Here is a 15,384-nt window from a genome sequence, read left to right as displayed (position 1 = left end):
GATGGCACTAAGATAAATAGGAAGGTAAGTTGTCATAGAATCATAGAGATGTACAGCATGGAAACAGACCCTTCGGTTCAACTTGATCATGCCGACCAGATATCCCAATCCAATCTAGTCCAACCTGCCAGCACCCGGCCCATGTCCCTCCAAACCCTTCCTTTTCATATGCCTATCGAGATGCCTTTTAAATGTTGCAATTGTACTAGCCTCAACCACTTCCTCTGGCAACTCATTCCATACACGTACCACCCTATGCATGAAAAAGTTGCCACTTAGGTCTCTTTTGTATCTTTCCCCTCTCACCCTAAACCTATGCCCTCTAGTTCTGGACTCCCCACCCCTGAGAAAAGACTTTGTCTATTTATCCTATCCATGCCCCTCATGATTTTATAAACCTGTATAAGGTCATCCCTCAGCCTTCGACGCTCCATAGAAAACAGCCCCTCCCTATTCAACCTCTCCTTCTAGCTCAAATCTTCCAACCCTGGCAAAACCCTTGTAAATCTTTTCTGAGCCCTTTCAAGTTTCACACCATCCTTCAAGTTTCACAACATTCTCTAAGGAGACCAGAATTGCATGTAATATTCCCAAGGACCTTACCATTAAGTGTATAAATCCTGCTAAGATTTGCTTTCCCAAAGTGCAGCACCTCACATTTTTCTAAATTAAACACCATCTGCCACTTCTCAGCCCATTGGCCCATCTGGTCAAGATCCCGTTGTAAACCAATGTCCTGTACAGCCACAACATGACCTCCCAACTCCTGTACTCAATACTCTGACCAATAAAGGAAAGCATACAAAACGCCTTCTTCACTGTCCTATCTACCTGCGATTCCACTTTCAAGGAGTTATGAACCTGCATTCCAAGGTCTCTTCATTCAGCAACACTCCCTTGGACCTTACCATTAAGTGTATAAATCCTGCTAAGATTTGCTTTCCCAAAGTGCAGCACCTCACATTTTTCTAAATTAAACACCATCTGCCACTTCTCAGCCCATTGGCCCATCTGGTCAAGATCCCGTTGTAAACCAATGTCCTGTACAGCCACAACATGACCTCCCAACTCCTGTACTCAATACTCTGACCAATAAAGGAAAGCATACAAAACGCCTTCTTCACTGTCCTATCTACCTGCGATTCCACTTTCAAGGAGTTATGAACCTGCATTCCAAGGTCTCTTCATTCAGCAACACTCCCTTGGACCTTACCATTAAGTGTATAAGTCCTGCTAAGATTTGCTTTCCCAAAATGCAGCACCTCACATTTATCTAAATTAAACGCCATCTGCCACTTCTCAGCCCATTGGCCCATCTGATTAAGATCCCATTGTAAACTGAGATAACCTTCTTCACTGTCCACTACACCTCCAATTTTGGTGTCATGTGCAAACTTACTAACTATACCTCTTATGTTCACATCCAAATCATTTACATAAGTGATGAAAAGTCGTGGACTCAGCACCATTCCTTGTGGTACTCCACTAGTCTAAGATCTCCAGTCTGAAAAACTCCAGTCATTAGGAATTGAAGATTATACAAAGGAACAAAGACAGATGGTAAATGAGCAAAAATTTATTAGATGGAGTATATTGTGAGAAAATATAAAATGGGAGCAGGTTGGTGACTTAGTCGTTAGCATTGCTGCCTCACAGCACCAGGGACCCAGGTTGTCTGTGTGGAATTTGCACATTCACTCTATGTCTGCATGGTGCTCTGGTTTTCTCCCATAGCCCAAAGATGTGCAGGTTAACTTGAATGGCTTCGCCAAATTGTCTGTAGTATCCAGGGATATGCAGGCTAGATAGATTAGCCATGGTTATTGCGCGGTTATGGGGATAGTGTAGGGACTGGTTCTGGGTGGGATGTTTTTTGGAGGACCGTGCAGACTTGATGCGCCTAATGTCCTCTTTCTGCACTGTAGGGATTCCATGAATATAAACTGATCCACTTTGGCAGGAAGAATACAAAAGCAGTATAATATATAGAAAGAAACTGCATCTGGATAGTTTAGATGAATCTGGGTGTCCTGGCTGTAGAATCATAAAACGTTACTGTTCAGTTATAGCAAGTGATTGGGAATGCAAATGTAATGTCATTTGTTGCACGAAAAATGAAATATAAAGGAGAGGTTTTACTGCATCTGTGCAGTGCCTTGGTGAGATGTAATGTAATGTATGTAATTGGGCTGCAGATCAGCCCTGAAATACAGCAGGCTTGAGTTGCTAAATTGACGTGCCCTGTTCCATTTCTGGCTGAAGACAATTCCAAATATTTTCCTAATCTGCCTGCTTAGACAGATTAGTATTGAAGCAGGGTCTTTGGCCCAACAAGTCCACACTGACCCTCTGATGCGTAACCCACCCAGACCAATTCCCCTTATCTACCCCAACTAAAGCACCTGTCAGTAGGTGCAATTTAGCATGGACAATTCACCTGACCTGCACATCTTTGTATTGTGGGAAGAAACTAGTGCACCCAGAGGAAACCCACACAGACACAGGGAGAATGTACAAACTCCACACAGATAGTCGCCCGAGGTGGGAACTGAACTCAGGTCCTTGGTACTGTAAGGCAGTCGTGCAAACCACTGAACCACTATACCACCCAGAGGTGTTATTACAACATCTTTCAAGAGGATGGGATTTGAACCCATGTCTTCTGGTAGGGGCACTACCATTGCACTACCAGAACCCTCTAAAAGATCCAAATTACTGTGCCACATTGTGTGCAATTGTATTTCCTAAAATCATTCCTGAATAGTCTGGAAAATGTTGGGATTCCGAAGGAAAAGATTTACAGTTCTCTTAACAAAAGCAAACACGGCACAACTGTTTACAGAAATCAATGCAGTTGTTTATTACTCGAGTTCACCAAGAAGTTAGAAACCAAGTTATTACAGAAACAAAGTCTCTTTGCATATGTCCTGACTTTTGGGTGGTGGGGGTTGGGGAGAGAAGACGTCAGATCTGTGACGTCGTTAGGACTGGTACCGTTGCATTCTGGGACTTGAAGTCCTTGCCGTGGGTTGGTGACGTCACCGACCAACAATCCACCAGAACGCATGCGCCAGGCTCAGCTTCCGGCAGCTCAGTGGGAGAGGTTGATGCTGTCTGACTTATCGTTGGCCGGAGCGGAGCAAGTGTCAATGTGGAAAGTTTCCGTTTCATGACGATAGAGTCTACCTGAGGTCTGTAATTCTATAAGCTGATTGTCGACAAGAATTTAAACTGCTATCTTATGATTTTCCTTTATCCATCTCTGGGGTGCGAGGGTCAGCATTTCCTGTTGCCCTGGTTACTGGTAGTTTTCCAGATGTTTTGTTGCTGGGAGTGCTGCTTAATATCTGCATCACTCTCTTATGTTACTGTAAGCACAGCTATTTTCCAAATGTTTATGTTTAAATATGTTGGCATTGCAGGCCAGCTTTTTTCACTAAGGGTCACAGACCTTTTTTTCAGCGTATCATTACACCAGGTCGTGCAGTCGAACTCCAGTCTCTTTGCAAAGGAGTCCTGTTTATTAAAATTATTTTTAATCAATCTGTTCAGGCATGTTATGTCACAGCCAACCCTCCATTCTGTCGTGTGGCACTGTCACTTCGAACAGATCCAGTAACTCAAGACTGGACATCTATGAGGTGCTGTGGGATATCGTGTATCCCAACACAATCTGCAACCTCATGACCTGACATATTCCCCCATTGCCATCAAACCTTGGTTAAATGGAGAGTGCAGGGAGGTATGTGTGCAGAAGCAGCACTAGACATACCTAAAAATGAGGTTTCAACCTGGTGAAGCTATCGGACAGGACTTCTTGCACGCCAAACAGCATAAGCTACAAGTGATAGACCACTAAGTAATCCCTCAAGCAACAGATCAGATCTGAGCTGTGCAGTCCTGCAGCATGTAGTCGTGAATGGTGGTGGGCAATTAATAATTCACTGGAGGAGGATGCTGCACAAGTATTCCCATCCTCAGTGATGGAAGAGCTGAGCACATCAATGTGAAAAGTTAAAGTTGAAGCATTCACAGTAATCTTCGGCCAGAAGTGCTAAGTGGATGATCCATCTCAGTCTCCTGCAGTAGTCCCCAGCATTAGTGGCATGGTTAGCACTGCTTTCTCACAGCATCAGGGAACCTTGGTTTGATTCCATCCTTGGGTGACTGTCTGTGGGAGTTTATGCGTTCTCGCTGTGTCTGTGTGAGTTTCCTCCAGGTTTTCTCCCTCAGTCCAACGATGTGCAGGTTAGGTGGATTAGCCATCGTAAATTGCCCCAGGAGTCCAGAGCTGTATACACTAGGTAGGTTAGCCATAATAAATCAGATTTACAGGGATGGGGATGGTGCTAGATCTGGGTGGGATGTTGTTTAGATGTTTGATCCAGTCTTGATGGGCTAAATGACTTCTTTTCACAGTGTTAGGGTTCTATGATTATAGATCCCAGACTTCAGTCATTTCAGTTGACTCCGCTTGATATCGTGAAATGGCTGGAGGCACTGGATGCTACAGCGACTATGGGCTCTGACAACATTCCAGCGATAGTACTGAAGACTTGTGCTCTGGAACTTCACAGTCCCCTAGCCAAGCTCTTCGAGTACAGCTACAACACTGGTATCTACTGACAATGTGGAAACCTGTCCAAGTATGTCCTGTACACAAAAAGAAAGACAAATCCAACCTGGCCAATTACTGCCTCATCAGTTTATTTTTGATATTCAGTAAAGTGCTGGGTTCCTGCTCATATACAACCTAATCAGTGACACCAACTTGGGTTCTTCCAGGATCATTCAGCTCTTGACCTCATTATAGCCTTGGTTCAAACATGGACAAAAGACTGAATTCCGGAGGTGGAGGGAGATTAACACCTTTTATCATCAAGGAGCCCTAGCAAAACTGGAATCAGTGGGTATTGGGACAAAATCTCTGTTTGTTGGAGTTAAACGTGTCACAAAGCTGGTTTCTTTTCTCAAGGTTACTATGTCCTTGGTTTTTTTTTCCAGAGGGGTAATAAACTGCTTTCGGTTCCGAGTAGTCTAGTTTGGTACAGAGGTTAAAGGGTATTGAGAGGTCTTTTTGTTGCTATGTAAATAGCTGAGACTTAAGCCCAAAGTGGTCATGTTTTAGAAGTGATCTGTATAATGAAAGGGGAGTGGTCATCTCTCTAGCTGAGCAGTTTAGTTCAGTCCAGAACTGTTGGGACTCTCTCTCTCTCTCTCTCTGCCCTTCTAACTTCAACCTGTAAGCATTTGTCCCATTTTTTAGCTGTGTTTCAAGAGGATTTGCTTATTGGAACTATTGTGTATATTCAGAACAGCAAAATTAAGTCTAGTTTGGATAGATTGATTTCTTTAGGGGTTCTTCATTCTGTTCTTTGTGTTTCATTGTATAATTCTGTGAATAAATTTCTGTCTGTTTTAAAACCTGGTAGTCAACCTAGCTACCTGGGTAATTTTCACTGTACACTTACTGAAATAAATTGCAAAATTATGGTGTGGGCTGCCTGCTTAAGAATGTTTTCAGTTGTCTGGCCTAGTCCATAACATACCTGACATGCAGGAAGATGGTTGTAGCTTTTGGAGACCAGTCATTTCAGCTGCAGGAATTGCTCAGGGTGGTGTTCTGGGCCCAACTGTGTTTAGCTCCTGCATCAATTACATACCCTCCATAATAAGGATGATTGCTGAAAATTGCATACTGTGCAGCACCATTTGCAACTCCTCAGATTTGAATCGGTCCATGTTCAAATGTAATAAAATGTGGGCAATATTCTGGCTTGGGCTGACAAGTGGCAAGTAACTTCCATGCCACACAAATGCCAGGTAATGATCATCTCCAATCAGAGACAAACCTCTGTACCAAACTAGATTGTACCACCCCCCCTTGAGATTCAGTAGTGTTGCCCTCACTGAATCCCCTCTATCAACATCCTTGCAATTACCACTGACCAGAAATTCAACTGGACTTGCCGCATAAACATAGTAACTACAACAGCAGGTCAGAGGCTAGGAATACTGCAGTAAGTAACTCATCTCCTGATTCCTCAAAGCCTTGCCAAAGTACTTATCTCCTGATTCCTCAAAGTACAAGTCAAGAATATGATGAAATACTCCCTATTTGCCTAGCTGGGTTCAGCTTCAACAATACTCAAGAAGCTTGACACCTTTCAGGACAAAGAAGCCCACTTGAATAGCACCACATCCACACTGTCCACCACCGTCTCTCAGTAGAACAGTGTGCATTTACAAAATGCACACAAAAATTCAACAAAGATTCTCAGACAGTTCCTCCTAAATCCATAGCCACTTCCATCTGGAAGGACAAAGGGAGCGGATAAATGGGAACATTATCAACTGCAAATTCCCCTCCAAGCCACTCACCATCCTGACCTGGAAATATATCACTGTTCCTTCATTGTCTCTTGGTCAAAATCCTGGAATTTCCTGCCCAAGGGCATTTTGGGTTAACCTGCAACATGTGGACTGCAGCAGTTCAAGAAGGCAGCTCACCATACCTTCTCAAGGGCAGCCAGGATGGCCGGTCAGCAATGTCCCAGGAGTGAATAAGTTTTAAAAAAAAAGGTCTGACTTGAACCCACACTATCTGATAGAAACACTGTCACTGCCCACAACCTCCCATCTATGAGTCCTGTTATATGTTCACAGATTATATGATACATGTTACCACCAGGAGTAAAATTAGGATTTCAAGAGGAAGGGCTGAATACTTGAAATGATCCAACCCTGGTACTTCAATGACCAAAACATTATTTCTGTTTTAACTCTTCTGTTTGTCCCTTGGAACAGTTATTGTTAAAATTATGTCATGAACCATAAATATTGTGTCACCTTGACCACAGGCAGAATGCATAGGGTTGTACTAAAGTTATAAATTGAACTGTGAATCCTTTTATCAGTAATGGATCTTGTATAGTGTTGCGAATGGTAATAAGGGTCTGGCAGAACATAAGAACTAGGAGCAGGAGTAGGTCCATCTGACTCTTTGAGCCTGCTCTGCCATTCAATAAGATCATGGCTGATCTTTTCGTGGCCTTAGCTCCACTTACCCGCCCTCTCACTATCACCCTTAATTCTTTCATGGTTCAAAAAAAAATCTATCTTAGCTTTAAAAACGTTTACTGAAGTAGCATCAACTACTTCACTGGGCAGGGAGTTCCATAGATTCACAACCTTCTGGGTGAAGAGGTTCTTTGTCATTTCAGTCCTAAACCTGCTCCCCCTAATTTTGAGGCTATGCTCTCTTTTACTAGTTTCATCTGCCAGTGGAAACATCCTATCTACGTCTATCCTATCTCTTCCCTTCATAATTTTATCTGTTTGATCCCCCCTCATTCTTCTAAATTCCAGTGAATATGGTCCCAGCCTACTCAGTCTGTCCTCATAAGCCAACTCTACCAACTCCAGAATCAACCTACTGAACCTACTCTGCACCCCTTCAGTGACAATACATCCTTTCTCAAGTAAGGAGATAAAAACTGCATGTAGTACTCCAGGTGTGGCCTTACCCTATACAGCTGCAACATAACCTCCCTGCTTTTAACTCAATCCCTTTAGCAATGAAGGACAAGAGTCCATTTGCCTTCCTAATTACCTGTTGTAACTACAAACCATGTGATTCGTGCGTTAGGACACCCAGCCCCCTGTGCATAGCAGCATGCTATAACTTTGAACCATCCAAGTAATAGTCCTTTTTTACTGTTACTCCTACCAAAATGGATGATTTCACATCTATTAACATTGTATTCCATCTGCCAGACCTTTGCCCACTCACTTAAAGTATCTATGTTCCTCTGCAAAGTCTTTGCTCTGCTACTCATCTTAGTGTCATCTGCAAACTTTGACACACTACACATGTCCCCAACTCCAAATCATCTATATAAATTGTGAATAATTGTGTTCCCAACACTGATCCCTGTGGCATGCCACTAGTTACTGATTTCCAGCTAGAATAGTACTCCTTTATCACTACTCTTTGCTTCTTGTTAGTCAACCAATCCTCTGTCTGTGCTAATACTTTACCCATAGCGCCATGTATTCTTATCTTATGTAGCAGCTTCTTGTGTGGCACCTTGTTGAAGGCCTTTTGGAAATCTAGGTACATCACGTCCACTGGGTCCCCGTTGCCCACCATGCTGATAATGTCTTCATAGAATTCTAAAAGATTAGTTAACCGTGACCTACCCTTCATGAATTCATGCTGCATCTGTCCAACAGGACAATTTCTATCTAGATGCCTTGTTATTTCCTCCTTAATGATAGACTTAAGCATCTTCCTCACTACAGGAGTTAAGCTAACCAGTCTATAATTCCCTTTTTTTTGTCTACTGCCCTTTTTAAACAGTGACTTCACATTTGCTGTTTTCCGATCTGTTGGAACTGCCCCACAGTCCAGCAAAGTTTGAAAAAAATACCACAAGTGCACTTGCTATTTCTCCCGCCATCTCTTTTAATACCCTGGGATGCATTCCAGCAGGGCCAGGGGACTTGTCTATCTTTACATCCATTTGCTTGCCCACCACTACCTCTTCTATAATAATGACTGTTTCCAGGTCATCACCTATCTTCGTCTCTTTGTCAATTACTGGCATGTTATTAGTGTCCTTCACTGTGAACACCGACACAAAATACCTATTCAATGCCTCGGCCATTTCATCATATCCCATGACTAAATGCCATTTCTCATCCTCTAAAGGATCATTGTTTACTTTCGTCACTCTTCTTCATTTTATATATTTATAGAAACTTTTGCTATCTGTCTTTATATTCTGTGCTAGTTTTTTCTCATGTTCTATCTTACTTTTCTTTGTAGCTCTTTTTGCGGCTTTCTGTTGGCCATTACAAGCTTTCCCAATCTTCTAGTTTCCTGCTGATCTTGGCCACTTTGTATGCCTTCCCTTTCAAATTGATAGCCTCCCTTATTTCCTTAGACACCCATGGCAGAATTCCCCTTTTCTTACAGGCCTTCCTTTTCACTGGAATATACTTTTGCTTTAAAAGTCCTGCACTGTTCGTCAACTGTCCCACCATAAAGTCTTTGCTTCCAGCCTACTTTAGCCAAGTCATCCTTCATCCTACTGTAGTCTCCATTGTTTAAGCACAGGGTCCTGGTATTGGATTTTATCTTCACACTCTCCATCTTTTGCAAGCATCAGTAACCAGGCTCCAACAGTATTGACCCTAGGATGTGGCACTGGCATGAAAGGAAATGTCTGCCAGTATCTTTACATGCATGATTTTAAGTCAGGAATATACAGCTTTACACCATGCACCATACTTTGAGTGTCGGTAAAAGAAAAACAAGATCTAGTTAATTCCAAAGATGAATTCACTGTGATTAATAATGGAAAACCTCATCCTGTAATCGTGCCAGCATCCTTGCTGAAGTTATTGACACAAGGAATTTCAATCCCTGATTGCTTTGCCATTTTGATTTATTTAATTGCCTCACTTTTAGCCGCCACTATAACTAATATCATAATCTAACTTCATAATCAAAAAATGCAAAGTTAATTGTTTGTTTAATATATTTTCCTTCATGAATTGTATTTCAAAAGTTTTATTCGACAATTTTCCACATCATAAACTTTGATGAAGGATTTACACAGCAGTGACAACTAGACTTGTAGAGGCTTTTACAGTTTGCCATTTCAATTTGTGTTCTGTATTTGCAGATACTATCATTTTAAAGAAGATGAATGAAGCTAAATTTGTGTACCAGAACATTCCACCAGTGACTTTACATTTGTCAGAAGAGACTACCACATGCAGTTTATGTGTAAGAAATATGGAAGGCATTGAGAACCAATTTAAAGACTTTGTGGAAATATTCCTTGTTGAAGTTTACAGATGTAAAATCTGCACATTCACCAGTAGCCTGAAGGTCAAAATGAACTCTCATGTTGAAAACCTTCATAAACCCAAAAGAAATGATCAGTTTTCTAAGAAAGTGATGAGCACATGTCACACAGAACATGACTCCTCATACAGTACTGATGTAGAAATTGACACTGAAAGTAAAGTGGCTGAGGACATTATTGTGGATAATCTGGAGAGGATGTCATTTCTTCTTCCTATGTACAGAATGTTTCACAACATTAGCCCAGTGTCCTGTGAAATGGGACTGGGAGGGCACAATGGTAATCTTCACTCTGCTGATGCATGTGAGGTCAGCACACTGTTTGAAGTGGAGTCTGCAACTTTTCAGTTGGATGGAACTCACTCTGTGGTACCAGGGTCCGTTGGGACAACTATGCCTGAAGATGATGAGGAAGCTCAGTCAGAACACCTTATGTCACTCGGCCTTTGCCGAATATCCAACAGTAATAAAACTCATACAATGAACATGGAAACCAGTGATGATCATATCATTCTGAAGAAGCAAAGGCATCTCAGTAAGAAAAAGCGGAGTGAAAACCGACATTCTAATAATGCTGGTAACTCTCAAACTGGCTTGAAAAATAAATGTTATATTTGCAAGATGTGCAAACTAGACTTTAAGTCAAAAGATATTTATAACCTTCACTTGAACTGTCATGATAGTGATACAGGTTTTAAATGCATGTACTGCAGTTCCTGCATGACTGAGTGGACCTTGATGGAACAACACCTCAAGGGCCACAATCCCAAAAGCTTAAGCTTCAGTTGCTCAGTTTGCAAGAAGGGTTTCACCAGGTGGAATGATTGGAAACTGCATGAAGTCACCCATCAACAAAAGCCAGGCCTGTTCTATTGTTCAAAGTGCCCATCCTTCTATTCTTCTCAGCATCTGAGAGATATGCATTCTGCTTGCCATTATGAAGACGTTTTTAAGTGTACAGAGTGTGACTTTACAGGTAAGCTTATTCATTCATAGAGTCATAGAGATGTACAGCATGGAAACAGACCCTTCGGTCCAACCCGTCCATGCTGACCAGATGTCCCAACCCAATCTAGTCCCACCTGTCAGCACCCGGCTCATATCCTTCCAGACCCTTCCTATTCATGTACCCATCCAATTGCCTCCTAAATGTTGCAATTGTACCAGCCTCCACCACTCCTCTGGCAGCTCATTCCATGCACGTACCACCCTCTGCATGAAAAAGTTGCCCCTTAGGTCTCTTTTGTATATTTCCCCTCTCACGTTAAACCTATGCCCTCTAGTCCTGGACTCCCCGACCCCAGGAAAAAGACTTTGTCTATTTATCCTATCCGTGCCCCTCATAATTTTGTAAGCCTCTGTAAGGTCACCCCCTCAGCCTCCGACGCTGCAGGGAAAACAGCCCCAGCCTGTTCGGCCTCTCCCTGTAGCTCAGATCCTCCAATCCTGGCAACATCCTTGTAAATCTTTTCTGAACCCTTTCAAGTTTCACAACATCTTTCCGATAGGAAGGAGACCAGAACTGCACTCAAAATTCAAACAATGGCCTAACCAATGTCCTGTACAGCCGCAACATGACCTCCCAACTCCTGTACTCAATACTGTGACCAATAAAGAAAGTATATCAAACGCCTTCTTCACTATTCTATCTACCTGCGACTCCACTTTCAAGGAGCTATGAACCTGCACTCCAAAGTCTCTTTGTTCAGCAACACTCCTGAGGACCTTACCGTTAAATGTATAAGTCACGCGAAGATTTGCTTTCCCAAAATGCAGCACCTCGCATTTATCTGAAGTAAACTCCATCTGCCACTTCTCAGCCCATTGGCCCATCTGGTCCAGATCCTGTTGTAATCTGAGGTAACCCTCTTTGCTGTCCACTACACCTCCAATTTTGGTGTCATCTGCAAACTTACTAACTGTACCTCTTATGCTCACATCCAAATCATTTATATAAATGACAAAAAAGTAGAGGTCCCAGCACCAATCCTTGTGGCACTCCACTGGTCAAAGGCCTCCAGTCTGAAAAACAACCCACTGCCACCACCCTCTGTCTTCTACCTTTGAGCAAGTTCTGTATCCAAATGGCTAGTTCTCCCTATATTCCATGAGATCTAACCTTGCTAATCAGTCTCCCACGGGGAACCTTGTCAAACGCCTTACTGAAGTCCATATAGATCACATCTACTGCTCTGCCCTCATTAATCTTCTTTGTTACTTCTTCAAAAAACTCAAATAAGTTTGTGAGACATGATTTCCCATGCACAAAGCCATGTTGACTATCCCGAATCAATCCTTGCCTTTCCAAATACATGTACATCCTGTCCCTCAGGATTCCCTCCAACAACTTGCCCACCACCGGTCTATAGTTCCCTGGCTTGTCCTTGCCACCCTGCTTAAACAGTGGCACCACGTTAGCCAACCTCCAGTCTTCCGGCACCTCACCTGTGACTATCGATGATACAAATATCTCAGCAAGAGGCCCAGCAATCACTTCTCTAGCTTCCCACAGAGTTCTAGGGTACACCTGATCAGATCCTGGGGATTTCTCCACTGTTTCAAGACATCCAGCATTTCCTCCTCTGTAATCTGGACATTTTGCAAGATGTCACCATCTATTTCCCTACAGACTATATCTTCCATATCCTTTTCCACAGTAAATACTCATTTATTCATTTAGTATCTCCCCCATTTTCTGTGGCTCCTCTCTCCTCAGAAAACTGGCAAAAACTCTGACTCATTGCATTTTATTTGCAGTCAGCCATCATCTATACTTTAAATGCTGACATATTAAATGTGTTTTATTCATTGCTTCTGAAGAAACGGTGGTGAAATCTGTTCTTCAAAATATGAGCTTCCAATTTTATAAGTGATAGTGCTTGGAGAATATCTCTTCACAATATTTCAATAAGTCATTGTGACTCAGATGCTTTGAATTTCTTTACTATCTTTTGAATTATTTTGAGTATTCAATGGGTAAACAGATTTTAAGCTTTGAAACTCAACTTTTAGGTCAGATGTTTCCTAGTTTGGTGCCTGTCTTGTGTCCAATCTCTTGTCTCAGCTAGAGTAGTAATTGGATCGCTACAATTGACCTCAGTCAATTGAAAGCAGTAAAGATTCCTCTGCTGCTGGCTTTCCAGTAATTTTTGTTGAGAAATGCACACATGTGGGCGCAGCACTAGACTTTGATTTTTGCAGCCATCTTTCTTCTCTCTGGCCCCTCAACATAGGATCACAATTTCTAAAGAAAGCTTGGTCAGGTGCCAGCACAACCAGAAAACTGTAAAGACCCATAGGACAACTCTTCAGTATTGGTGAGGGGTGTGGGAACGTAGAAGAGAATCGTTGTGTAAAAGATCTCACACATCATAATGTTCTTCATGAAAGCAGTAAAACAAATCATAGTGCCCACAGTCTGGAATAGGCTGGAAATGCAGCCTTAAACACTGATGAAATGTATTGCAGAAGCTGAAAATCCAGAGTTGAAACAGAAAAAGCTGGAAACAAAAGACAACAGATAAATTACTGTAAGTGTTTCTGGTTAGAGTCTTCATCAAAACTGGAAATAGTTATTAATGAATAGATTTTAAAATGAAACAGAACCTGGTAGAAGAGGAGCTGAGAAAAAGAAGTAGATGCCAAAACACATGATGGGCTAAAAAGCCATTATTCATTAATAGCCTTTCTATATTTCTGTGGTTTACTGCATATACAAATAGAAATAGGCCAATGACTGAAATAATGTAAACAGATGATAGGAAGTATCACGCAAGAAAAATAGAGGTCCATGAGACACAGACTGTGAATAGAGAAAGAGGTGGTGGATAGTCTGTTGAAAAGGAGAATATAAAGAATTGCCAAAACATTCATTGCCCAGCTAGGTGGAGAGAACAAGTTGATATCAAGGATTCTTTGAGCCATTGTACTAACAATCATTCTGTCAAAGATGCGGCGAAACTGAGAATGGAGCATTTATAGAAAGCAGGATAAAATGAAGTATAGCTGGAAAAAATCAGCAGGATTGTCGAAAAAGATAGAGTTAACATTTCAGGTCCAATGCAACTCTTGTTTAAAATATATTCAAGTCATATTGGCACTGAGTTGGTACGCACCGGTCTTCAAGCTACCTGGGTCCCTAAGAATTCTACATTGCTGCGGAAGCATATATATTTATGTGCATGTTGTGGCCTGGAGTTCTGGACAGTTGTAGCAGAGGTTCCAATTTCTTTCCATAACATTGCTGACCACAATTCGCTTATGCTCTTATTGTCTGTCTTGGCGAGAGTTTGAAGGGTTTGCAAGTTAATATGCAACCTCTCTGGCTGTGCTGTGAGCTCAGTTTCCTTAGTAATCAAGTCCTGTGGTGGGACTCAAACTTGGAACTTCTGACTTGAGCAATAACAGTTAAGATCACCTAGAAATAATAAAAGCTAGATAATTGTTGGGTCTTGCTTTTTTTAAAGTTGATAGTTCACCATCAACTTTTGGATTGTGGAAAAATAATTACATTTCAGTCCTGCCAACACTTTTAAAAACAAAAATCATAGTTGAAAAGTGTGGCGCTAGAAAAGCACAGCAGGTCAGGCAGCATCTGAGGAACAGGAGAGTCAATGTTTCGAACATAGGCCCTTTATCAACTATAATCTCCAGCATCTGCAGTCCTCACTTTCTCCTTTTAAAAAAATCTTAAACCTCATTTTACAGTTCAATGCCATTTTCAGAATATAAATCCACCAATGGGGATGCCAGTACAATATTGTATTGGAAACACAAAAAATAGGAGCAGATTATTTGTACCTTAGAAATCCAATTTCTACTTCACAGCATTGCAATAGCAGTTTTTAATTTCTTTGTTGGAAAATAAGTTCATACATTCGAGAAAGTATGGTTTGAACATTGCCTGATTGTCACAATGGTAACAATTTGAGCTGTACTTCTGATCAGTTTTCCTGTACTACTGCTGCCCAGTTTATATTTTGGCTTTGTTTTGTTAATTATGTATTGCATAAAAGTTCTTTTAGTGGAATTCAGACTGTTCTGTCTGGGTCAATGAAAATCATTCCGTAACTAAAAGATGTACAAATATGATTTTGTAATGATTCACTTGGCTTTATTTTTCTGGTTTGCTAGGATATAGCATCTTGCCTTAGTCTATATTTACATCTGCCAAAAGAATTAATAATGAGATGCGGGTGCTATATCAAATTAAACTCCTGATGGCCATTGTTAAAACCATAGCCTGTATATTCAGTTTAGATTTATTCATACAGTGAAATATTACAAGTTCTTGCTGTCAGCTACAGAAGGGTCAGGAATTTTCTCTTTACATGTGTTAACATAACAACCAATATGCTCACCATCTGCATATAGTTGACCACAATTGACATGCAGTTAACAAATCTGTGGGACAACAACATGCTGTGGTACTGCCCAAGTTAGATACTGTGTAAGGTAATTTAATATCTAGTGCTACAAAAGTTGTCTATTTTAATATGACCAACAAT

The 15,384-nt window shown here is 41.5% G+C and overlaps 1 protein-coding gene across 1 annotated transcript in view; it reads left to right on the top strand.

The window, feature by feature from the left end:
* The first annotated feature begins 3,103 nt into the window (after positions 1-3,103).
* The window catches only part of si:dkey-154p10.3 (oocyte zinc finger protein XlCOF6), a 35,070-nt gene continuing 22,789 nt past the window's right edge, over positions 3,104-15,384 (top strand). Inside the window, exons 1-2 of the mRNA XM_060850089.1 lie at positions 3,104-3,191; positions 9,693-10,853. Coding sequence (XP_060706072.1) covers positions 9,713-10,853 — 1,141 coding nt within the window. The 5' untranslated portion in view covers positions 3,104-3,191; positions 9,693-9,712. The remainder of the gene's footprint in view (positions 3,192-9,692; positions 10,854-15,384) is intronic.

The sequence above is a fragment of the Hemiscyllium ocellatum genome, chromosome 34, assembly GCF_020745735.1.
Source record: "Hemiscyllium ocellatum isolate sHemOce1 chromosome 34, sHemOce1.pat.X.cur, whole genome shotgun sequence".
NCBI classification, from domain to species: domain Eukaryota; kingdom Metazoa; phylum Chordata; class Chondrichthyes; order Orectolobiformes; family Hemiscylliidae; genus Hemiscyllium; species Hemiscyllium ocellatum.
Note: the sequence above shows the minus strand (reverse complement) of the source record. Positions and strands in the feature narration are given on the sequence as shown.